The 27162-nt window shown below is 36.2% G+C and overlaps 1 protein-coding gene across 8 annotated transcripts in view; it reads left to right on the forward strand.

Moving 5' to 3' along the window:
* Positions 1-27162, forward strand: part of Nav3 (neuron navigator 3) — an 838810-nt gene that overhangs the window by 804577 nt on the left and 7071 nt on the right. For all 8 annotated transcript variants that reach the window (XM_008852044.2, XM_029555554.1, XM_029555556.1 and 5 more), the window contains 10 exons: positions 2097-2250; positions 4149-4323; positions 8268-8365; positions 10400-10495; positions 10763-10931; positions 12546-12781; positions 19958-20112; positions 21663-21734; positions 22309-22505; positions 23345-23463. In XM_008852044.2, the coding sequence (XP_008850266.1) occupies positions 2097-2250; positions 4149-4323; positions 8268-8365; positions 10400-10495; positions 10763-10931; positions 12546-12781; positions 19958-20112; positions 21663-21734; positions 22309-22505; positions 23345-23463 (1471 nt within the window). The remainder of the gene's footprint in view (positions 1-2096; positions 2251-4148; positions 4324-8267; positions 8366-10399; positions 10496-10762; positions 10932-12545; positions 12782-19957; positions 20113-21662; positions 21735-22308; positions 22506-23344; positions 23464-27162) is intronic.

A 27162-nucleotide genomic window follows, 5' to 3' on the forward strand; every position in this document is an offset into this window, starting at 1 on the left:
GAAAGTATAACTGTTGTACCTCATCCACTGGACCCCAAAAAGACCACCAAGGACCCAACACACCAAAATGCAAAAGCAAAGGATTATGGTGTAAGAGCGAGGCCACTGAGGACAAGTCAGTCTTTGGGTTGCAACAGCAAGAGGTTTATTTAGGACACAGGTACCTGTGGGCACAGAGTCTCCTCGGAGGACTTGCGCGCCCCAGGTTGAGTTCAGGGGTTTTTTATAAGGCAGAAGCAGGGTACAGAAGCAGAAGTGCGGTTATTGGTTAATTTCAAACACACATAGTAATTTCACCAGTAATTTCAAAGGTATGCAGAGATATGGGGTAAGGGCCGGGGCTGAGGGGAAGTAGGATTGCTAAATGGGAGGTGGCCTCAGAAGCACAGAAGATTTCCTGGTATCGGGCCCCCAGGGTGGTCAGGAGTTCTGTCTGTAAAACTTGTTTATGGCTTAATCTGTGAAGCTTGACCGGAGCCTGCCTGTCCTGCAGCCTTTTGATAAGGCTGGTTCTGGTTTTTGTTAAGTTTTAACAAGTGGGCTGTGGGCCCCTGAGCACTCATGGCGCCTAGTTTCTTTTTATTTTCTCACAACCTACTTTAAAAAAGTACTTCCACCCAAGCCCATGGTTATGTCCTAAATGCAATCAGGTGCACTCGCATAAGTACCAGGCTCTTGTTTGTACCAACCATTTCCATTCTGGCTGGGAATGGTGGACAATATTTGTTTATTTTTTTATATTAAGTATGTAATATTTCTTGAGCTCATTCTCCCCTTTTCTAAATCAATATTCTTTTTGCTTGCATTTATCTGTGTGTCTGTCCAACTGTGCATACATGCAGGTCACCCCTTGTCTGGCCACCAAAGAAACGACAAAATGGCCCTGTGATCTACAAGCATAGATCCCGGTAAAATAGTGTGGTGCATGAAACTGCAAAAATCCAGGTTCTAACCTAGCAGTGTTCACTTCCCACCTTTTCTAAAATCCCTTGCATGTGGCACAACCTCAAATAGCTCCTTGTTTTTCAACTAAATTGTGGTTCCCCCCCAAAAATGTACAATTCATTTGTCTTTGATTCTGCTAGATGATATATTATTTCTATAGCAGCCCATCTTTTTATAAGAAAAACATAGGCTATCAAAGCGTAGCTGAAGAGATGATTTCATTTGTTTTAGTGTTAAAATATAATTTTCATGTATGTCTAATGGCAATGAATATCATAGAACTGCACAGAAAACAGAATCACTGTGTTTTGGCTACATAATTTCATCACTTAGATCAGAAGGAAAAGCATATCCTGCCACTTTGTGATCAGCTACCTAAGTCATCAAATTTTAAGTGGCAAAGATATTAGTTAATAGAAATAAATCTCTTGACAGCCTTCCTCTAACAAAGCTCTCTAACAAAACCAAAACAAAGCAATAAGGATCTAATGTGTATGACCTTCAAATACTTTCTGGCTAGCCTGCTGGTGTGGGCTGAAGTCTGTGACTTAGCTTCATTAGCTTTGATTCCCTAAGTCTTCAGAATTCAAAAGAAAGATTATATAACACTTATCCATTATTTAAATGTCCAAAACTAATTTCTGTGAAGTATTTTCTAGAAATTTATATTGGATTTTCATGGTAACTGAATAGCAGTATTGAGGCAAGTTGGGTTATTGTTTGCATAGGTTTTCAAAAAAAAGAAGAAAACATTTTGAAGAGGTTATACTTTGGCTTTTAAAAAGGAACACTTCATGTTGTAAACAGAGACAGAAATCCCTTAGAAAGTATAGAATGCAGTGTAGCAACGCTATGACTTTCCTTCTATACATATCAGCAACCAGGGCTTTTAAGGATGATTTTCTATCCCATAATACTAGACTGTTTTTAAACTTCAGAAAATGGATTAAAAGAAAAGATAGCTATTTTCAGTTTTGAATCTCTGCATTAGCGCTGGTGAAACTCTTTCTCCTTTGCTCTAGCTTTTGCCAGCAGCAAGTGATTCCTGTACCTGCTTGATATTACTACAGTTCAGCCTTTAAAAGAATCATTGCTTTTCTTAATCCGCTGATGTCTCCAGACCACCGATTTTGTATTTGGTTTTCCTTCAGGATCTGCGAATGCACAGAGGCTGAGGCAGAGATCATTCTGCAGCTCAAGAGCGAGCTCAGAGAAAAGGAATTAAAATTGACAGATATACGACTGGAGGCCCTCAGCTCAGCTCATCATCTTGATCAGATCCGGGAAGCCATGAACCGCATGCAGGTTTGTGGAGCAGCTTTTTTGGACCACAAAGTGGAGCTATAGGAAGGCTGCCTTTTCTCTTCTCTTACTTACTGAGAACACATTCCACTTTTAAAACCACCATGCTAAGGTGCTCTATTTAGTCAGTCTTTGCAGCTCAGCTGTTAATACCAAATGGGGAATTTGCTCCACTCTAAGTTGGAAGTGGGAGGGCAAGTTGGCCAGTTGTACTCAAGGACCATTCAAGACACTTGTGTGAGTGATTGGATTCAGGCAGGAAGCATTAGAGAAACAACCACGATTTTTGTTTCTTTAATTTTCCACGAGGTACCTTCATTGTTGGCTTTTTAAAAATATTCTTTTTGAAATCTGATTTTCACCTATTTTCTATTGAAAAGCAAATATAATGAGGAAGGAAGAGAAATTCAGCATGAGCTTCCCGAATATAGAAGACTGATTTAGAATGCCATCTGCAAAAAGAAAGCTTCTGTCTTCCAGAAGCATCTAACGGCTAAATTCAGAACCAGTCTGTGCTCAGACCGAGTTTCCATTCTATTCTTGTAAACCAGTGATCACTTGGTGCCACGGACTTCTGACATAAGAAAACCAAATTGTGGAGCAGGTTTGCTTTCTGATGTATATATTCATGAAAAGGCTTTTCTTGTTTGTATGACCTTGGTGCCTGCCCTGTTTTGAAGAAAACAAAAAAAAAGTTCTCTTTTGTTAGTTAGGATCTAAAGAAATTTTAAATTCCCCACAGTTATTTTAGCTTTTGTCAGTTTTTCTACATTCCACAAATTCACAGAAATACAAATGGCATTACTTGCCTGTGAGAGTCCATTATGATTTTTAAAAAATAAGTATTAGGGCAAGAGATATGGTTCAGCAGTTAACTGTTTGCTGCTCTTACAGAGGACTTGAGCTTGCCTCCCAGCACCCATGAGGACCAACTCACGAAAGCCTGTAACTCCAGATGCCTGTTCTGGCCCCCATGGCACAGTACTCACATGCACAAACCTTCCACACAGACACAAGTACACACATAATTAAAAATAAAAATAAAATATTTTTAAAAGCAGTATTAGGAAATAATCCAGTTATACTCTTTAAGATTGATTGGTTGGCTGATTTTATGTGTCTGTGAGTGTATGCACACAAACGTGTGTGGTGTGTAAACTTGGGGAGGCCAGAAGAGGGTGTCATGTGTCTTGCTCTTATCACTCTCTGGCTGTTTCTTTGAGGCAGGATCTCTCCGGGAACTTGAGGCTCATGTTCTAGGTAACCTGGAAGCCCCAAGCCACAGCAATACTCCTGCCTCCACACCACTCAGAGCTGGGATACAAATGTGTGTGCACAGGATACTCAGCTTGTTCCAGGGGTGCTGGAATCTGAACTCTGGTCCTCTTGATTAAGTGCCAGCTGTTCCTTAACTGCTGAGCAATCTCTCCAGCCCCTTCATTATATTTTAATTTAAATGAAACCTAATCATGAAAAACTTCATTTTGGGCGGGACCTGGGATTGAATCCAGGATCTTGCAAATGTAAGCCCAGCACTCAAATACTGAGCTATATACTTAGTACAAAAAAGTTCTTAAAAGTATGATTTTTGAATAATGGGCCTGGAGATATAGCTTAATATACAATATTTGCCTAACATGTGTGAGGCCTGAGTTCAATTCCAAGTACCATAAATAACGACAGTAGTAATTGTGTCTATATTTATGAATGCAGGGATGCACATATGTGAGAGATAGAGAAAAGGTTAATTTCTTCAGAATGAAATCTCACTTTTTATAATTTATATTCCCTCATTTACATTTCACCACAATAATTAACAAACATACTAATTAACCCCGATACAAACTGTGGTATCATTTACTCAAACTATGGAAGTCTCATGTTTTCCATCTTCACAACAGAATGAAATTGAAATACTGAAGGCTGAAAACGACCGTTTGAAAGCTGAAAGTGGAAACACAGCAAAACCTGCTCGGCCTCCTTCCGAGTCCTCAAGCACTGCGTCCTCTTCTTCCTCGCGCCAGTCCTTAGGGCTTTCGCTCAACAACCTCAACATCACAGAGTCTGTTACCTCAGGTGATTCAGTGTGCATGCGTGCCCCAATCTCTGCAGGGATGGGGAACTGTCTGAAATCAAGAGAACCTTACTTCTCTTCAAAATGCTCACACCAACCAATCCTCAGAAATAGCAGGATATCTTTATCGTATAAATTTATTTTATTATTTGAAAAGAACATTCTCTGAGACAAAATCTTAAGAGATAGCTTTTTCTTAATCATTTTCAAAAAAAATCATTCGTGCTTGTGAAGTACTTCCTCCCTGATTATGAATGAGACAAGCAAATAATAAATATTGTCAGCAACGATTAGCGCTCTGAATATAGCAATAATAACTTCATGCCAGTTAATGGAGTTTTCAGTGTACAAAGCCAGTTTCTAAGTCTGACTACACAATCCTTCATGATGTTGGCTGGAGAACATAATGCTACTTTATCACCCAGTCTGTAGCTCTATTAAATTTTCAACAAACGAGAACACACTGGATTCTGTTATTGTATTCAGCATACTAATGATAGAACACTGGTACAGTTCTGATTCAATTTCAAACAGAATCATATGACATAATTTCATCTTCATATCTGATGCACTATTCAATTACAAAATATAGCTCTTCCTGTGACAGTCAATCATGGATATAGAATTTTCCTCAAGAATTGTTTACGTGGGGAATCTGTGGTAACTGCCTAGCAATACCACCAGATGGCGATGGAAATCAACGCTATACATGTTCCTGGGTAACTGTAGCTAGTGCTGGAAAACTAAGATCTGTTCCCCTAAATCACATTGACATGTGGAAGGAATAGTGGAGGAAGAGATAGATAAGGAAAATGATATAGCATAATGATGTTGATTATATGTTTAATAAATAACATCTTCAAATAAAAGTCAGAATTCTTTCAATTCTATTTTAATATCCTTTCATAATATAAAGCATATGCTGTAAAGAGACACTTTCTTTTGCTATATATCTGAAGGGCCTATTACAGCATCTTCTAATTAGACCAATAATGTTTATAAACATTTGGAAAAAAAATTGGACCGACTTACAGTCCACTAAAAAATGACAGCAGACCCATGATCTGAAATTGGTGTTTTTCCCTGGGAGTTGTTACTTTGAGTGACAAGGGAAAACCCAGACTGAGCCCTTTTGTGATCATCCTATTGCCCAGAGGAGAGTTTGAATGTTGAGCACACAGAGAAAGAAATGACAGTTTGGACAGTAAAACTTATGAAACATGGAACATAGAATATTTAAAAAACACCTCCTATGTTCTCAGTAATCCTACATAATGGATACTTTTCCCACCCCATTTTATACATGAGGAAACCAAGTCTTATAAAAGTGATAGTGCTCATTTTTGTCAAGATCATGCACCTAGTAAGTATTTAAACCCAGATCACTGCTTGAAATTTTAGCTGTGATATTAGTTTTTCTTTAAGTAAGTATCTATACAAACGACAAGGGCAGCATTGACTTGTTTAATTGTAAGTGTTTACTCCACTATTTTCAGAAGAAATTTTGTAGTTTAAGCTTAGGTTTTAAGAGATAGTATGATATGATGTGAATGGCTTATTCTAAAGAAAACTAGAGCAGATATGTGGACCAGGGGATAGGGTATGTCCCTTTCCAAAGACAACTACTTACACAACATCATTGCAGAGAACCCCTGCACCCCCAACCCCAGTCTCTACCTTACTTCTACCATGGACATGTTCCTGGAACTTTCCTAGCATTTTGTTTTCAGTGTATATGATTTTAGGGTCAGGGTCTTATGTAGGTAGCCTAGTAACCTAGGCAGCTAACCTGGAACTCATCACGTATCCAAGATTGGACGTGAACTCCCAAATCTCCTGCCTCTGACTCACAAGTACTGGAATTATAGGCAGATCATTCCCCCTTTTTAAGATCTCAGCTTTTGAACTCTTTTCCTGGCCATTCACTTGCCTAGGACTTTTTAGCCTTCTGGTCATATCCCAGACTTTACCTCCTCAGGAAAGCTTTTCAGAAGCTCTGCTCTGTCTAGACTTTCTCCTGTCCCTTCCTTCCTTTCACTGTCCTGTTTATTTCCTGCATATTCTGAAATTACCTTGCTGAAAACATAAGTTCCAGAAGAACAGAAATTTTTTTCTTACTTTGATATTTATCTCAATATTCAGATTATTTTCTAGTATCTTTTATTCTTAGTAAGTATTTGCTGGATGTTTATGAATACTCAAGAGCAATTGAGCAAAGCACTGAAGAGGAAGTTCAGTCATGAATTATAATAATTTGGATATGAACAGCCAATGGTACACTGCTCTAAACTTCTGAAACTAGGACCAATAGAATCAAAGTAATTTTCAAGGAAGACCTTTTATTAAGCTAATATTTGTGCATCTTTATAGGATAGGTTACAGGAATTCAGTACATGGATATGAATACAACATGTCATCATCAGCTCAGGGTGATAAACATTTTGACCTCTTCAAATATCAATTAGATTTATCCACTGAGGGTTTCATACTCTTCTAGTCAATCTGAAAATTGTGGGTTGTTTTAACATTTAGTTCCCTTTGGTGATGAAGAATAAAACACTATAATGTTATTGATCTAGGAAAACAGTTAAATTCTAGTAAAGGTATTTATTTTTGTGACCTAATACTTCCCAGTGATGGAAAGGGCAGGGGTGGAACTCAATTGTAGCATACCTGTCTAGAATGCACAAGGCCCTAGGTGCAACCTAGGTGCAATAATCGTGTAATTATATTAATAATACAATTTCCAGTCAAAAATTCCATTTACTATAGCTCTAAAAGTTGTTTATTAATGATGTGGTTTTAGACCTCTTTCCTGCTTCCTTTTTTAAATAACATATTTTGTTGTTATCATTATAATAGAAGCCTTTCCAACTGGGTGTGGTAGCTTATGCTAATAATCCCAACATGCAGGAGGCAGAAAGATTGCCATAGGTTCCAGGCAAGGCTGTGATGCAGAGTGAGACTGTGTCTCAAACAAACGAGCAAAATATAAGTGTTCCATTTTCAGAAGTCATCTTATTAAATTTTTCTGATTTTAACAGACACAGCATTTGTTTCTATGAAATTATTATCAGTGCAGTTGAGTCAGGCACATGCGCTCTTTAGCACATAACTAAATTTTCTTCATCCACAGAACACTATCTTCATATTAAGCATGGCTGAATAATAGCATCATTGCTGAAGGGAAACATATATGTGAGATAGTTTTCCATGATAATTCTCCAAATTAGACATTAATCTGGTATAATATATTTTGAAATTTAATGTTTAATCTCATTTAAAAGCTGGTATTATAAATACTAGCGAGCTTGAGCACTCTTCTGTAACGATTGGACTATTCCTAGAAACAGTACCTTGGTCTTGAAGCTGTTAGCATAAAGGGTGCAGGAGACAAATGACCGATGGACATCCTATAGGGATGTACAATGCTGTGGTTAAAAGTTAATGACAGTACCTAATCATGATTGGTATAAGCAAATAGCAACACAGATGCATCGTGTACCAAATGCTTGAAAATAATTTCATTCGAAAAATCTATTGCAATCTCCATATCTTTGTAGTTCATAAATTGCATGGGTATTTGTCTGGATAGAAAAAGCCAATTGCTTTTCAGTTTGTTACAGTTATAATAGTAAATGAATATTAGATATTATTCAAACATATCTGTAATAGAAAAAAAGAACCTACTTTCTCATCCAAAGGCAATGGACCAACATGTGGTTAAAGATCTCTGGAAGCAGAAATAAATTCTTAGATTTGAAATGTTAGTCCAACTTCATAATCCATCCTCTTAAAAGTGGGGTATTTTCAAACTGGTTACACTAGGGTGTGAAGCAGATTCTACTAAACCATCTTTAACAAGTAGGAGGGAGAAAAGATGGACAGGACAGAAATTTGAGCAAATGTTAGTCTGTAATGATTCTGTTTCTTTTAACATTTGTAGATATTTTGCTAGACGATGCTGGTGATACCACTGGACATAAGGATGGCCGCAGTGTGAAAATTATAGTCTCTATAAGCAAGGGCTATGGTCAAGCAAAGGTAATTCTTTAATTTCTTTAAGTAAAGAATGAGTATTCCTATCAGTTATATGTATCATATATCTGAATGCTTGTTCTAATAAAGTATCCTAATGGAGTCTTTGCATTGGTACCAGCTGATTCTGTTATGTAAGATGAAAAGATAGGGGAAATAAAGAAAGGCCTTGCCCTGCCCTTAGAAACATGCCTTACCTCTAGCTCGTGTTCACTCTCCGAAAACAGTATTAGTTGCCAACTTACCTTATTTCTGAAACTGAAAAACAGATAGTAATTTTCTTTGGTGTAAGCATCTTGTTCACCATAGTCTTTTAGTGTCACCTAAAGGTCATAGGTAGTGTTATGTTGTGTAGGAACATGTCCCTAGAGGTACTAATGCAATCTTTATGAAAAGAGGAGACTATGTGATAAATAAACAATGTAGAGATCATAGAGGTGACAGTCTACTGAGATCAGTAGGACAAATTCCATTAATGCTACTTGTCCACCTTTTTAAACATAGTTCTATTTGATCAGGAAATTAACTAATGCTCTAGATTCAAATATTATCATCAAATGAATGCATTTGACTCTCTTTCCTAAAGCTCAAAGGACATTTTAAATTGAATTGTTACTTAGTAGCCCAGAATATATATTTGTAAGTAAAATTGACTTTTTTTTGTTAAGCACCAGTAAAATTCTTCAAAGTTTTAAAATAATTGGAGTACTTAATTTTAAAAGGTGATATTGCACTTATGAAAATGTCACAAGGATTCTAGTGTCATGAACTTTCTGTTTGAGCTGCATATTTGTGCCTGCTTTTTCCAAGTGGTGAGAATCATTTACACTGATTGGGTTAAATCAGATAAAGGAGTATAGGCAGGCTCTGAGTCAGCTAAGTGATTTACCTGGGTCACATTTCCTTTTCTTTCTAAAAAAATATTTTATTTAGTATTTTATGTGTATGAGTGTATTGCCTACATGTATGTAAGCTCATCATATGTGTGCAGTGCCCTTGAAGGTCAGATGAGGGCATCGGGTCCCCTAGAACTGAAGTTACGGACAGTTGTTAGCTGCCATGTGGGTGCTGGGAATGGAACTTGGGTCCTCTGCAAGAGCAGCCAGTACTCTTAACCACTGAGCCATCTCTTCAGCCCCATGAGTGTCATTTCTTAATGAAGTTGTAGACTCTATGCTTTTTAGAATCCATGGCTTCTAATATTTGATTCAGTGATTACTCTACTATCCTTCATTGGACACTAGATGATTGAAACCAGGATTATAATATATTAGCTGATCCACCTATTGGTATCATAATTGGTATTTCAAGTAATTATCTCCACTCAACAAAAAAGATATTCCAAGTAAGCTACAAATGATTAATTCTAATATTTTTAGAGACACCTCAATAATCCATCCTACAAATAATAAAGATTTGAAGCCATTATTTTTTTTAAGTATGCTATATAATGAGTCCAGTAAGTTTCTCTGGCAAATTCTCATACATTTTCTAATAAAGTCAAATAGATAAATGTCATACTATGCTGGATAATTTAGTTATTAACACTGCATTGGGTTTTAAATTTGAATTAAAAATTAAAATATAAGTGTTAGATGTATCAAAGATAAAGTCCTAAAATATTAAGATACTCTAGGAAATCCTAGAGTATCTATGGCCTAGATCTATTCTGTTTTATTATCTTCCTTGGAAGCTTCTCCTCTCAGGAGTATATCCAATATATCAATATGCGTGGCAATTCTCCCCAATGCTTTCACATTCTGTTTCTTCTGGGTGCATCATGCATCAGCTTCTCTTGACCTTCCACATCATCCAATCCCTTTCTTCTCATTGTTCTGGCTGTTATTTATTTGGCCAGTTGACTAATTTTCTGGGGTATATTTTGTTATATATAATTCACCATGCATAATCATTCCCATAGAACCTATATGCTAATAGTCCTTTAATCTTAAACATAAACTACATTATTAAATTATAATAGAAAGTATGGTAATAAAGCATGATAACATGTTGATCTTAATTCATTCTATTCTCATTAAGGACCAGAAGTCTCAGGCATACTTAATAGGATCCATTGGTGTTAGTGGAAAAACCAAGTGGGATGTCTTAGATGGTGTCATTAGACGTCTCTTTAAGGTAAGCTGTCGAAGATAGCCTGAAATTAATTTTCATAATGCTTTCCCTTTTTGATGTTTTCCTTAGCTGTAATAACATAGACACACCTGCTTTTCCTTCCTCCATGTTAAACAAGAAAAATGTTCTCTCCTGGTCCTGTTTAATCCAATTGTTCTTAAATATCCCATGTCAAAAATTTTGACAACCAACTTTATATCCCCCATGGGATTTTATTTGTTGCAGAAGAATTGAGATGATTTTGACTTACCTTTGTGTGTACCATTTTAGGAATACGTGTTCCGAATTGATACATCCTCTAGTCTTGGTCTGAGCTCTGACTGTATTGCCAGCTACTGTATAGGAGACTTAATTAGATCCCATAACCTAGAAGTGCCTGAACTGCTGCCTTGTGGATACCTTGTTGGAGATAATAACACCATCACTGTGAATCTGAAAGGTAAAAGGAAAAACACAGTTTTTACCCATATCCCTTCTAATTTGCATAAATCTATAAACTACATAACATAATAATTTTGGCATAAAATATGAAATGGTCATGTTAATTTCCTTAAAATTTTTGACTCCTACTAAAAACCTTAAAATCCTAAGAAATTAAACTTAGAGTTCTAGAATACAATTATGTAGAGTCACTAAGACTCATAGAAAGACAGTTGACTTAAGGAATTTCAGTCTTGAGATTTTTCTCTAGTTCTTATCTTTTACAAAAGGCACTTTCAAAGAAAATATTTTTTCTGAACCGTTATATTCTTGGTTATATTTTGGATATATTAATAAATATCTCCTGGGGATATGGAATGGATGCTAAGAACCAGGGATGAGACAGTGTCTCCTTTGCTTTGGATAATTTGACCAATTAAAGCTAAAGAACACCCAGCAGACACTTGCCCCTGTAGTTCCTTGTTTGTATATGTACAAGCATAAGACAGCATCTCCATAAACTGTGGGTTAATAGACGGATTCATCAATATTTGCTTTTACAATTAAGGTAATTGGATTAGTAAAAGGAATTACTGTTGCTCTCTTTTTAATTCCTTACCAAATAACACAATTTGTAGTCTTCAAAAGCTTAAGTGCTTGTACAGCTGTGACGTGTAATGAGAGATAGAAGGTAATAAAGACAGTAAGGGGAAGAGAAAGAGAAAGGACATATACACTTCATATTAAACTGTGCACTTTTGAACAAAACTAACCACCTAAAGAAAGCAGCTCAGATGTTTGCTGTGCCTTATCACCAATGTATTTTGTCTCAAAAATGTCAACCAATGCTTGCAAATTAGAAGGATCTAGAAAATTATTTCACAAGGACTATATTCCTAGGATCAACAAATCTCTGTTTTGTGTTTGTCACTCAGATTCCCTCTTGATCTCCTGTGCTATCAAGCAAACCACATAACAAATCTTTATGTGCATTTATTAACTTACAAAGGAATGAGTACCCAGTGCCTAGCCCTACCTGCTGCTCAGAGCCTGCCATATCAGACCCTGCCACGCCCATAGTCATTGCTAGCATTCGCTCAAGCCTCAGGGGCCAGCGACCTTGCCTTGGGACCATAAGAGTCGGTCCATTCTGTCCTTCAGCTGCTGCAGGGCTGGTGCATTCCCCATGCCACGAGCACTACCCTCAGCTCACAGCTTCTGTCCCAAGATGGCTCCCAGCACATCTCCCCGCCCCCACCAAGTCCACACTCTGCGGCAGGCCCTGCCCCTTGCAGGAACTAGCCAATTGAGAGACAGTGTTATACCATATATTTTTTTGAATATTTTATTTATTATTTTTATTTTATGTGTATGTCTATATTACTTGCATATGTGTAAGTGCATCCGTGTCATGCAATTCCCCCGGAGGATAGAAGAGAGCATTGTCTCTCCTGGAACTGGAGTTGTGGGCAGTTGTCAGCCACCATGTGGGTGCTGGAATTCAAACCTAGGTCTTCTGCAAGAGTAACCAATGTTCTTAACTGCGGAGCTATCCCTCCAACCCCCAGCATATTTTTAATTCTGACTTGTATAACAAAATAAGATGTGCTATGCCTTTCATTTCTTCCTTCAGGTGTAGAAGAAAACAGTTTGGATAGTTTTGTTTTTGATACGTTGATTCCTAAACCAATTACCCAAAGGTACTTTAACTTGTTGATGGAGCATCACAGAATTATACTCTCAGGACCAAGTGGTACTGGAAAGACCTATTTAGCAAATAAACTTGCTGAATATGTAATAACCAAATCTGGAAGGAAGAAAACAGAGGATGCAATTGCTACTTTTAATGTGGATCACAAGTCAAGTAAGGTAAGTTACAGAATCTTATAGAACAACTGTTATTTATCCATAAGTGTCTTTAGCAATCAAAATTTAAATTATATGACTTCCATTTTGTCATCAAGAAACATGTCTTCCACTGACCAAAACTATAATCTAGTAGATGAACTTCACTTTATCAATTTGAGGAAAACTGTTTTCTATTAATTATTTTTAAGCATATTATATATATTTATTTATGAGTGTTTTGTCTGCATGTATGTTAGTGCACCCATTCATGCAATGTCTGCATAGGCCAGAAGAAGGTGTTGAATCCCCTCAACTAGAGTTACTAGTTGGTAACTAGTAACTAGTTGGTTCTTACTTGGTTCTAGATGGTTCTTAGTCACTGTGTGGATACTGGGAACTGAACCCAAGTCCTCTGTAAGAACAGCCAGTGCTCTTAACCACTGAGATATCATTTTAGCCCACAGCCAGTGCTTTTAAGAGCTGTGCCATCCCTCCAGCCCCTATTTTCAATTACTTTAACAATTCATTCTAGTTCATTTTTCTTTCTCTTTCAATTACCATCTTCTCTGAAGGGCATTGGAATTATGTAGAACACAATGGTAGAACCTCTGTTGCTGATTTCTTAGACATTTGCAAAGTGTTAGAAAGAGATCTGTATGTGGTGCTGTAGAAGCAAGGGGGGAAATGACTCCTTGAGGAGTGAGCCAGGCTTTGTTAAAAGACAGTGTGTGGTCTGAGCATCAGCAAATAAATAGGAAATTAATGGGAGCAATATAGGAAAAGGAATTGGTTTGGATATAGCTATAGTATTTGAGGTAGGAATTCTGGCAATGCAGATATTTGTTTATACCATAGCTCTATAGAAACTATGTTTAAGAACTTTTGGATACTGAACAATGTTACATGTTGCCACTGACTAAGTGCTAATATGCCATACTAATCAAAATGAACATTTTCACTTATTATATTGGCAGGAAAGGCTATAAATCTTAACCAGTACTTTCTCATATACTGGTAAAATAAAGGGTACTAAAAAAGAAAGATGATGGTTAATATATTCATAACACTAAGCTAGTTTTACAAGTTCTGCTTATTAAAATCCAAATCGATGCCACCTAAGGCTGTCTTGGGAAACTGCAACTGACATAAGGCCATACTACATTTTTTTTAAATACCCTGGTTAGATGATTTTAACTCATCAAGTCTCTTACTATGTTAGTCAGTTTCTTGGCACTGTGATAAAATACTTGAGATAAACTTCAGGAAGGCAAGATTTGCTTTGACCCATGTTTTAGAGGTTTTAGTTCTCGGTCAGCTAGCTCCCTTGCTATGACACACTGTCATGGTAGAACATCATAGAAACAGAGTCATGACAGAGCAAAGTTGCTCACCTGACAGCAGCCATAAATGAGAAAAGAAATTCTGGGGACAAGTTTTTCTTTGACTGTCCCTTTGGAACAGCTTATCAGTATAAACTCATCAGTGGATTAAATCATTAATAATATTAACAACACCTTGATCCATTCACTTCCTAAAAGCCTGTCAACTAGCAACAAACACTTTAACACTTGTGACTTTTAGAAGAAACATATAAAATTCCTAAAACCTCAGATTTGCTGATATTTAGAAGTTAATGTGATTCCCAAACCTATTGGATTATTGAAATAAACCAAACTTTTAACTAAATAAGTAAAAACTTCTCACCCTAGGTAGTTCATCAAGTCTGACCATTTAGAAATTTAGGGATCATTGCTGAATTCCTTTGTTGCTTCATTTTTTTCTCATCTGTAAAATAAGGGGAATTGTAGAATTGTGGTAAGGACTAAAAGAATAGAGAGAGAGAGATAATGGGAGAGAGTATGTGAGAGAGAGAGAGGGGAGAGAGAGAGAGAGAGAGAGAAATAGAGGTATTTTTTGGTAAAAGTGGATATATAAAAAGACAGAGACAAAACATAAGAAGTAGCAAACACAGTTAAGGTTTCCTTATGTCATTAATCATAGCCCTGGCTCCCAATGAAAATTTTCTTGCAAATACACCCTCATAGCACCACACTCCCTCATATACCTTTTATTTCATAACTGTCTTCAAAGAAAACAGTGGTATAAACTAAGTGAAATACTATGTCTTAAACTTAAATTCATATAACTCGTGAATTTGTAATAATTCTTTGGAATTCAGCATTATTCACACTGTGATTGAATTTCCCATTGTCACTTAGATGAGGAGAGACAGAAAACCTGAGGTGGAATACTTGACTCCTCTCTCAGCTGAAGTAGGAAGGGACAACTGTTTGTTTGCTTCCACCTGCATACTGTATGCCTTCTGTGATCCTCTCTCTTTATCTGTACATGAAAGCCTTTTAACACAGTGTGTTTTTCTTTTCAACCAAAAAGATGAAAGACTGTGAGGTCTCCTGGGTATCCCCTTAGTCTTTGGCTTTTTCTCAATGTCGATATTCCAAAACTCTGCCCAAGTTCTGTAGTTTATAAAACAAAACAAAACAGAAAGAGTGGCTAGAAAATAAGTAAGAAGGATTTACAAGAGAAGACCAAAGTGTTTTGATAAAATTAAAGATCATCTAATACAAAGGTTGGAATTAAATAGATCAACTCTAAACTTATTGGAATATAGTGTTACACCCTAAAGGAAAACAGGTCACCTCCACTGACAAAATATAGCTCATATTAAACTCTACTTATTTCTATATATTCTTTTGAGTTTAATTTTTTTAATGATTTACTTCTTGGAAAAATTCTTAATACTTTGTCCTATTAAATTTTTCTAACTAAATATTCCTAACACTTTTATTTTTCACTTTTTCAGAAGAACAATAACCATATTATTAAGACAGTTCGGTTTTTGTATTAAGTAGATCCTTGCTGGGGGGCAGATTCTCAGGAGTTTTTAAATGGAACTTACGATGCTATAAAGCATTTATAGGAAGATACCCATGGACAGACCATGGGACATTTATCAAGAAAACACAAAATCCAGCTAAAATATTTTGGTTGTTTCCTCAGGTTGTTAGATATGAATGAGCTGTCAGTTAGGCTGTGTGCAGAGTCACTGCCAGAGAATGTAGCTTAGTCTTTCCTGGTTGACAGAGTATCCACACAGTTATTTTGGGGGAGGTGGGTGTAAGAGGACGATATAAAAGAAGAGAAAATGACAAGATTGTGTTAGAGGTAGCTGTGAGCAGTGTGGATTTACTAAAATAAAATGGTAATGAGGCATGAAATAATAAATCCTTTCTCTGAAAAAAAAGGAGCTTTGTAATTGCTGCTGTTTTATGTTTTGCCATAGAAAACACTGCAGAGATACAGCCAAAAATCATTTATTGACTCAAAAGAAAAAAAATCAAATAATAAAGCATCAAATGGGAAAAGAAAAGTCTTCTCATGTCTTGGGTACCCCTGTATTTTATATTCTCTTCCTCTTCCCACACTTCAAGCCCTCCCTCAAGCTGCCAGCTGGAATATTTTGATTGAGAAGGGAACACATAAACAATTACACTTTGTAACATTTGATATACCAGGCCCAGAAGGATGGAGATGGATTTAGTAAAGAGTATGTGGCCAACTGAAGCCACTTGGAATGTTAGGTAGGAAAAGATCAGAAAACTCAGCTTGGCAGATGCATTTGTCAAGTGTCTCTAGAGTCAAAACCTGAGAAACCCATGATCACGTACTCATCTGACTGTGCTGATGTCAAGGTACAGACATGGGTTTGTGTCATTGTCCTGTCAGTCTGGTAATTTCACCATCTTCTCTCTTTTACCTAACTTGATAAAGACAGTAAATGCTTAGTGCAAATGCATCAGTACTTTGGTCTAAGATTTTCATCCCCACAAACTGGACTGAGAGTCACAAAGTACTTCCCAAAGGGTTTGAGTAAAACATCTTTGCATAAATCTACTTGAACTCCTGAATGGCCATAGCTTTCTGTACATTTGTACAGAAACTTGTGCCTGTCTATGTGGACACTGTATTTTGATGTTTCTGACTTTGTCTATTCCTCCCTATTTGGAAAGCTCTTCCTACATTTTTAAACATCAAAATATTATCTAACTCTAAAAATAAAGTTTTAGTTGCAAATACTACTGCCACTGAAAGTCTTTTCTAGAAGCTGTGAGTAATTTTAAAACACTGTAAAACAAAACCTTTGATCTATACAAGTAATATTATTTTACTGTTAATTATAGTTATAAATGTATGTGCCTAACATTTTATTCTAGGAAGTAAGATTCATGAATGCTTTTTTCGTTATTAATCTGTCTTTACTTTGATAAACAAATTGTTCTCCTTTACTGACAAGAGACAAGCAAACAATACATAGGTTCACACTTGTCATGTGGTACATTGCAACTTCCTCTTGGAGAATCCAATGTCTTTTCTCTTTTTTTTCTATTATACACACCAGGACCATGTACTATAGTCCCCTGCAACAGTAGTGTCCCTATGATTTCCCAAAATATATCAAGCATTCATACATATATTTCCAGCTTCGATTTTTGGTTCTTTAGATTCTAAATGTTTTTCCTCACTGTATTCTCTTATATAAACCACCACTATAAGCATCACTACTGCCACCACTACCACCACCATCACCGCCACCATCATTGCCACCAATACCACCACCACCTCTACCAACACCATCACTACCACCAATACCACTACCACCTCTACCAACCCCATCACCACCACAATACCACCACCACCTCTACCAACACCATCGCCACCACAATACCACTACCACCTCTACCAATACCATTACCACCACCAGTACCACCACCACCTCTACCAACACCATCACCACCACCAATACCACCACCACCTCTACCAACACCATCACCACCACCAATACAACCACCATCACCACCACCTCTACCACCACTATCATCACCACCACTACTTGTCACCCTCTACCACTACTACCACCACCACCACCATCACCACCAACATCACCACCACCATCACCATGACCACCATCACTACCACCACTACCACCACCACCATCACCACCCTATACAGACTTTCTTTAGTCTCTCTCTCATGCCATATTATTTATGTTGCATTTTATAAGTTCATTTGTGCTGTGTGTATACACTACATTATTTACTACATTCTAGCATTACCACCTCCAGAAAACTATCTTGAATATCTATCTACCTGATAGGTTAACTCTCTTCTCTTGACTTCTCAAAACATATAATATACTCATGGCATCATACTTAGGTGAATTATCATTAAAAGTCTTTCATGTGACAACTTGTGTGTGTGTGTCTGTGTGTGTGTGTTTGAGACAGGGTTTCCCTGTAACTACAGTGGGCCTAGATCTTGCTATGGAGACTAGTCTGCCCTGAAAATCACAGATATCCTCCCACCTCTACCTCCTCCAGAGTACTGTGATTAAAGATGTGGGCCACCACACCCAGCCCCAGACTGCCTTTTCTAATATCTATGTCTAGAAAAGTACTTAATACAATTGAAAATAAATGTTAAAACTTACTTGTAGTCTACAGTATCAGGGATAGTTCTTTGTCCTTTCTGAATATCCCGTGTCTGGGTCTAAGATGATGGCAACTTTATAAGTGGATGGATGACTTAATATATCTGGATAATGATAATTTTTTTAAATTTAATGGAAATGAAATTCTCTAGGCTCTTCATTAGTTTTAAATATATTTTCTCTATATTTTCTGCATTGGGCAACGTGTAATGAGTGGTTTTATCCTATTTCACACTATCTTTTTTAGTATCAAATAGTATTTTAGTTCTTTAATAGATTTTGTATTTAAACTTAAATGATTATTACTAAATGCTGCAGCACTGCCTTGGTCATTGTTTCATCCACTCTAGTTTTAATTCTCTACCCTGTCTTATAGCTGAATGAGGAACTATCTAGTAGTATGTGGCTAATGTGCTTACCTGATCCCAGAAATTGGGATCATGGAATTGTTTTTAACCCTGAGAAAGATGTACAAATTGAAAATAGCATCACAAATATGCAAATATTATGGAAATGCTCTTACTGATTAGGATAATTCTAAGAAACCTAATTTTGTTTCTGACCTACCCATCTGTGAGAACAGTCAATCAGAGAACTGGTTATCGTATTTATATTCAAAGTCATTAGACAGAATTAATACCTGCAAAAGAACCAAGAAGCTCAGGAAATGCTGAGTACTTGTGTTAAATGACCCAGTGAAATATACGAAGTGTTATCTCTGCTTAAAATTATAGCAGTTGCCTACAAATTATTATCCACACATGAATCCAAGTCCTAGGGCCCTCTGTTGGATACAACTCATCATCTAAATGCATTGAACTGAATTGCTAAAGGTATTAAAGAAAACTAAGAGGTGCCATTTTGCATTTAGTCTATAATTGAAATTATAAAATTGATAGAAATCTGCTTTATTGAAATATCACAAACAAAAATAGAGACTTGATATTTATAGTTTACCATAAAAGCTCCATTCTAAAACTTGAGTTTTGTTTTGAGAGGAAACCACTGAAATGTGCCTTCGCTAACAGTTTTATGTTTGCTGAAGAAATGAAGTCTTCTTACTTTTCCTTCTCTTTTATTTATCTTTTTAAATTCTCTTCTGAGTTTTAAAAGTGGTTTTTTTGCAGCTGTTTTTCAGAATAAAACAGTCTTGGGAATTTTAATTTTAAAAACTGGATGGGCAGGCCTGTTGGTTCTCACCTTTAGTCCCAGCACTCAGGAGGCAGAGGCAGTCAGATCTCTGTGAGATAAAGGCCAGCCTAGCTCTACACAGCAAGTTCCAGGCTGTCAGGGGCTAAAGGAAGACCCTGTCTCAGTGAATAAGTAAATAAATAAATAAATAAATAAATAAATAAAGGGGCTGGAGAGATGGCTCAGCGGTTAAGAGCTTTGATTCTATACAGAGGACCCAGGTTCGATTCCCAGCATCCACATGGTGGCTAACAACCATCTGTGACTGCAGCTCCAGGGGATCTGATGCCCTCATTGGAGTTCCACAGGCATTGCACAACACAGGTGCACTTACATCCATGCAGACGATACACTCATACACATAAAAATAAATTTAAAATATTTAAAATGAAAAAATATTTTAAAAATTGATGGAAGATACAGTATGCTATTCCCAAAATATGACCTGATTCCAGTGGATTAGATTCATCTTTGATATATTTTTCTTTATTTTATAGGAACTACAGCAATATCTAGCTAACCTGGCTGAACAGTGCAGTGCTGATAATAATGGTGTTGAGCTTCCCATTGTAATAATTCTTGATAATCTTCATCACGTGGGCTCTTTGAGTGATATCTTCAATGGTTTCCTCAACTGTAAATACAACAAATGGTATGCTTATTAAATATTTTGAATAATCAAGTATAAAAACACAGTGATGTCATCTGCTTCTTTTACCTTTTTGTATTTTAAGACTTACATTGGATGCCATTGATTTGCGACCCCCATAATAGTATATTATATCTCCACAAAATCTTTACATATGCTTTAGAATATCTTCTAATTCACAGCTATGTCCAAGGAATTTTTATGGAAGCATTGGTTCCTCTTTGATAATGTTAGTTTCTACAGACATGCTAGAAGCCTAGAGTACCAATATCAGTGGTGGAATACTTGAATTTGGGGAATGTAATAACTAAAAGGAGATATTAAAGTTCTAACTAGTTTTTATTCTCAGTCTCTATCAAAATTGAAGTTTTCTGAGGTGTAGGAGATGAGGCTGGAAAGATTGCAAGAGCCAGAAATCCAGGATGCCCGCTGCAAGATCATGTCTTCTAGACATAACAGGGAAGCTGCACCCATGAAATCTCAATAATGTGGCTACCTAAACAAAACCTGCATAATGACATCACCAGTTGACATGTCAGTGTGGATGGAGGAAATTTTATAACGTTAAACCTCTAGATAAAAAACTACAGGCAATTGATGGTTACAGGGAAGGAGAATCAGTTTTCTCCAGGGCTGAGCTCACTAACAGGTTATCCAATCCCAAGTGATCAGCCCCAAACACATGTACTTATGAGCAACACTAAATGGACGTAGTAAGCTGTGTGTGTGTGTGTGTGTGTGTGTGTGCGTGTGTGTGCATGTGTGTTTAACAGCATTAAACAAGAGGACACAAATTGAGAGGTAGTGAGGAGGGGATGTGGAAAGATTTGGAGTGGGAGGAGAGAGTTGTGAAAAAGTTGTAAGTACAGTACTCACATATGAAATTCTCAAAAAATAAAACTTAATTAATTAAAATAAAAATTTAAGTTCAGCCTTCCTCTAGAGATAACATTAATGCATTCATATATAGCTCCTCCTATAATATCATGTTTTTTAAAGTTTAGACTAAAAGGAAAGGTTAAGTAAGGTGTACACCAGTGTGAAAACCCACTAAACATCATTGGACGTTAACCACTACAGAAAGGGCGCATAGAACATAACAACAGAAATGACATTGACCTTAATGGTGTCGTATGTTCTAAATAATTAATCTTTGTTAGTAATAAAGTATTGCAAATTGATCTGCATAAAGTAATGGTTGAAGGAAGAATAAAATCCTATCATGTTATTAAGAACTTTTAGAATAACTATGAGATACTAAAGAGGTTTGGTGATAAGCACAGAATGTTAGAGTAAACAAGACTATTGTAATTATTCTATACTTCTCCTTGTTTTATAAAATAAATTTCAGAGAGTGGGAAAAAATCTTGCCTCAATGCTAGAGCTCAAATTAGAATCTCCAGTAGAAATTTCCAGTTCACTTACATTAGTCATTTTCTGGCTAACCATTGCAAAATGACTTTCTTAAAGCTTAATATTAAAATGCAATAGTCTTTACTTATGGTTTCCTAAGACCTGTAGTACATCTAAATCTATTTTTCATTTTTTCCTAGTCCTTATATTATTGGGACAATGAATCAGGGAGTTTCTTCATCACCAAATTTAGAGCTGCATCACAATTTCAGGTAAGTTAACTTGAAGGAGGGTGTGTGTGTGTGTGTGTGTGTGTGTGTGTGTGTGTGTGTGCCTGTGTTGATGCTGTTTCTTTATGTCAGCTCTTGATGGTTATTTTTCCGTTTGTTTCTTGGCAAGTGACCTGTGATGTGAGGATAATTCTCACGTCTCCTGAAATTCTTTTTCAAGCAGAAATTCTGTGATCTTTAACCTGTAATCAAAAGTGTTTCTTTAAAAAAAAAAAAAAAGTGTTTTTCCTGCTCACTACTTACCTGACTAAAATAGAGCACTTTTCTTCTAAGTGGGAATGTGAAGAGAGGTCCTGTTCCAGGATTTGTGATTCTCTCAGAGAAGCACACTCAGCATGTAACCTCCCCTCACTGCTGATGCACATGGACTTCTCTTTAGATGGGAAAGTAGAGTTCACTACATAGTAACTCTAAAGGCAACAGATGTCCTAATCCTTTACCGCATTAAATCGTGGACAATAATTAGTATGGAAGCATTATTTGTTTACATTGCAATGAAAATTACTATTCAAATAAATTTTAATTTAAATATCCTGATTTTATTTTCCTTTTGTAGATGGGTATTATGTGCAAACCACACAGAACCAGTAAAAGGTTTTTTAGGCAGGTATCTTCGAAGGAAACTGATAGAGATGGAAATTGAAAGGAACATACGCAATAATGACCTAGTAAAAATTATAGAGTGGATTCCTAAGACGTGGCATCATCTCAATAGCTTTTTGGAAACACACAGTTCTTCTGACGTTACCATTGGTGAGTTCCAAAACTACAATATGCCATTTCCCAGTCACTGAGAGTACTGGGTAAAGATGGCCACACTGGAGTATAAAACAAGCAAAGCTAGTATTGTCAAATCTGCCAAAGAGAAAGGATTTTTTTTTCTTCTTTAAAGCTTTGTCTTTTTCTGAGTAGTATATCTCCAGTTATTCCATTGTATCTAACAATTATGGCTTACAAAAGCAAGTTTGAAAATATCTAAAACTTGGATAACCATTCAGAGAAAAAATAGTCAAGGCACCTATTTTCATGCTAAGAAATCAAATTTTAACTAAAAGCTCATATCAAATTTGGCTGTGAGAGAAGACTTTAGTTATAGATAACAGTCTTACATAAATAATTTTAGTATTTCACATTTTTGAAGAGTTACTCTGTTTTATGGGTACAGCAGTGTGTTTTTTCATTCCTTCTGATGTAGCACATGCAGAAGTGCTTTTCCCTTTTCAGAGTTCATGCATACTCACTACAGATGTAGGATAGATTAGCAAGAATTCTATCCGTGGGTCAGATTACTTAAATGATTCCAATTCTGCATGTAATGACATTTGTAGTTAATAGTTTTACATTGTTTACATCAGTCAACTGAATTTTACATTGTTTGCAAACAGGACCAGATTGTAACCTTTGTTCTTTCTCTTCATTCTATGATTTGCTTTAGATTAATAGTTCATAGTTGTGAAAAGGAGAGGCCAAGGCTTTGAGTCTTTGGTAAACATAATAATGATAAGCTGGCTAAGATTATAATTTTCTAGTAATACACGCTTAGATTGGTAAATATAATTCTCAAAAATATTTTGTTATTTGTATCTTCTCAGGTCCTCGACTTTTCCTTCCTTGTCCCATGGATGTAGAAGGTTCTAGAGTGTGGTTCATGGATCTCTGGAACTATTCTTTGGTACCTTATATTCTGGAGGCAGTGAGAGAAGGTCTTCAGGTAGAGTCCTAATATTAATGTTTAAAAAACAAAGAACAGAAACCATTCTTCTAAAAACAAGAACCATTTATTTCCTTGGATATTTATGCAGAAAATCAAAGTTAGTAAAGAGCAACTAGCATATGGCATTTTGTCCGTTAAGACAGCAAAATATATATAAGAAGGCATGAAGTCAATTCTAACAACTACACATTTAAGGCCAAGCTTATTGCAATGGGTATTTATAATGTTCCTAGTAAGCAGCGACTTAATTCCACAGCTACAGATCTTATGACATGGCCATCCAACATGAGCATTCAACTGGCTTTTGCTAGTAGGTCACCTGCTTCCAGTATTCCTCTCTGTTTGAGGCCCTTTAACATCACATGTGATATCCTTTACCTTTTTTGAGGGAGTGCTATGAATTCTAAGTTAGTTGGCCTTTGCTGTCTATGACAGCATTTCAGCAGCATCTTGTCAACTGCCTGATACCATAGGGCACTACACCCAGTTCTTCTTTTTATACTAACTACAAAACAAAAATGTATCCCAAATAAGAAAATGCTGCTTCTTCAACAATATGTATTATCCTTTTCTATCAGTCTGTTTCCTTAAATCAGATTTGAAATTTCACAAAACTATAGAATTTGAAAACTTTTTAACATATATGTCACATAATCACCTAACTTCCTGTTAATGAGTTCACTCTCCTTTTCAATAACTCACCCAAGATTTAGTTTTTGCTTGGCATTTTTATTTATTTTTCACTATTTTTATTTTATGTGTATGAGTGTATTGCCTGCATGTATGTAAGTACACTTGTGTCACGCAATGCCTTTGGAGGTCAGATGAAAATGTAGAATCCCCTGGAACTTGAGTTACAGAAGTTGCTAGCCAGTATGTGGGAGCTAAGAATTGAACCCAGGTCCTCTGCAAGAGCATCCGGTGCTCTTAATTGCTGAGCTACTTTCCAACCCCGCTTAAGTATTTTATTTCTGTTTTTCCTAATTGCTGCTAGAACTGAGTTAGAGGTCATAGTTTCTATTTTCTGTCCTCTGCAGTATTGTATTTATTTCACTATCTAGAATAGTGGTCTTCTAGTTTCTGTTCTTTCACTCAAGCTCTCTCATCTGCCGGAATGACCTGTTGGATTTCACCATGACCATGAGGTTCTGTGAACATGAGAAGTGGCTGAGGTTGCTCTGAATCCTCAGAGAGTGAGTCAAGATGCCCACTAATTCTACCGATTGCTTTTACTCCAGATTTAAGTAACTCATTTGCATATTTTAAGAGTATGAGCAAATGTAGCCCCAGTAAGTGGCTCCAAAAGAGAAAAATGGTTTTTATTTTTCATAAAATTTCACATTTCATGACTTTTCTAAAACTCATACTGCCTCTTATGTTTCATTTACTCAAAAAATATGTTATGATTTATTAAAATCCATTTGTATTATAAAAATTATTTTAAAATTAACACTTAAGTGAATTATTTGTCTATCAGATTCAGTTTCTGTATTATAAATTATCATCCTAGCCTTTATATGAGATTCTTATTTAGTATTTACTTGCTAATAAATGAAAAAGAATACAAACCTTAAAAGCCCCAAAGCAACAATATCTAAAAAAGCTTAGCTTCCTCAGATTTTATTTTTAAAGATGTATAAAAACTTTATATTAAAATCAATAATATTATAAAACTATTTCCTGAACATTAGAATTTTGTAAATCTTCAATTTGGATGAGAGTAAAGTCATTTAAATAATCACAGTTTCTCAAACTGAAATTGAAAACCATTTTTAAGTTATTCTGAAGATGAGTATGTCTTGTTTTTTGTTGGAATTCTAGATATTTAGTGTGAAAGCTGAACCAGTTTTATAGGGATAGAGAATCAAGTGGGAATTCAGAGCATGGAATAGAAAAGTATTATTTTATTAGATAGATAGTTTTCATTGCAATTGAAGCCTATTCTAGGCAAAAAGTGACTTGGATGCTGTTGTAGTACACATTCATGACTTCTTGAACAGGAAATATCATGGGTAATCCCCATGGATCTAATGGTACCAAAAAATCTTAAGTTAGAGGAAGAAGTGAAAACTTGAATATGAAACTCTTGAGTTTGGGGAAATGAAAAAGAAAAATATTTTTCGGCTGAATGCTGGTACTTTGCTGAAAAGCCATACGGGGGATGCTCTCTCCCACATGTTTTGGTTGGGAAGGATACTGCTGACAAACTTCATCTGAATTTTTCTTCTGGTGATTCCATCTTTCTTGAAATGTCAGCCATCAACTAAGCCCATTATAAATGTTTAAATTTCTTGTCTTTTCATTCTTTCTATAATATGCACATTTTTTGTCACGTGCACTGTTGTTCCCCTGGTGATTCTTTAAAAATAATCAGTTTGTATGCTCTCAAGTTCTTTTCAAGTTAGTTCTAGACTTGCAAAACCTGTTGTTGTTGTTGTTGTTACTATTGTTGTTGTTGCTTTGAGACAGGATTTTACTATATAGCCCTGACTGGTCTGGAACTCAGTATGTAGACTAGGCTGACCTTGAATTCACAGAGATCCTCCTGCCCCTGCCTCTAGAGTTCTGGGATTATAGCCATGCACCACTATGCCTGACAAAAATTCTTTTTTTTTAATATAAACTTTCTAAGAATTATACATTTTCCTTTTAATTAGTTGCATATCTAACAGTATTTTACATCCTGTATAAAGTGATTTTTAGCCAAGAGAAAACTTTCTGCTCCAAAATGAGAGCTATTAGAAAACAAGACAAATAAAAACAAAAACAAACTAAACCCCTTCAGATTGTTGCTTCTCTGTTCTTGTGCCTAGAAGAAATGCATAGATATTAAGACCTATATTCCTTCTGCATTAAGAAAAGCTTAATACACTTACATATAACTTCTCCAAGAGACCCCAGAGGTATCCTATGGACTTTTGCGGTCAGTGTCTACATTTTCTTTTTTCTCACTAAATCACTGGAATCTACGAGAAATGCCCATCATAGGCAGACAAACCACAAGTTGTCCTCTGAGGTCAGGTGAATACCTGGTTACCAGGATTGTCCTCGGTGGCACAGGGCAAAGGGGAAGAGGAAGCTCATTACTATATCCTCTTAAGTGTAACTTTTCTTTCTGTGCCATTTTTGGGCTTACCCTTTGTCTTAAAAAAAAAAAAAAAAAGAATGTCATCAACCTCTGTCTCCTCCATGTCCTCTCTCCAGCTTGCTTTCAGCTTTGCAACCAGCTTAGAAACTCTTGGCACCTCTCCTTTCTATTCTACCAGCAGTAATTTAACCAGGCTATAGAATCTGTATATTATTAGGCTTCTGGCTTTCCTATGAGTCCTACCAAATTGATACTTGAGTTTTCCTATTTTTTCTTCTTTTCTTAGTGGTCTTACAAATAAACATCTCCAAATTATTTCAACAGGAAGCAATAGAATTATAGGAGGAAGTTATCAGAGAACTCTCAGAAAAAGAATTTGAGTTCAGTGAATGAAAAAGTTTCTTCTTCATTCATCATCTTGACAAAGGATACTTTAGCAAAGAGTTCCCTTTATTATAAGGACTTTCTTTTTTATCAACCTTGAGTTTTCTCTGGGTCTATAAAGTTATTAGAAAAAACAAATATAGATGGTGATGTGCTCCTTCATGCTTCCCCAAGTGCTGGTTATCTAGAAAGATGTTCTCTGCTGTTTTGTAGACCTTCCAAGA

Source organism: Nannospalax galili, unplaced genomic scaffold (assembly GCF_000622305.1).
Source record: "Nannospalax galili isolate Female #2095 unplaced genomic scaffold, S.galili_v1.0 scaffold390, whole genome shotgun sequence".
NCBI classification, from domain to species: domain Eukaryota; kingdom Metazoa; phylum Chordata; class Mammalia; order Rodentia; family Spalacidae; genus Nannospalax; species Nannospalax galili.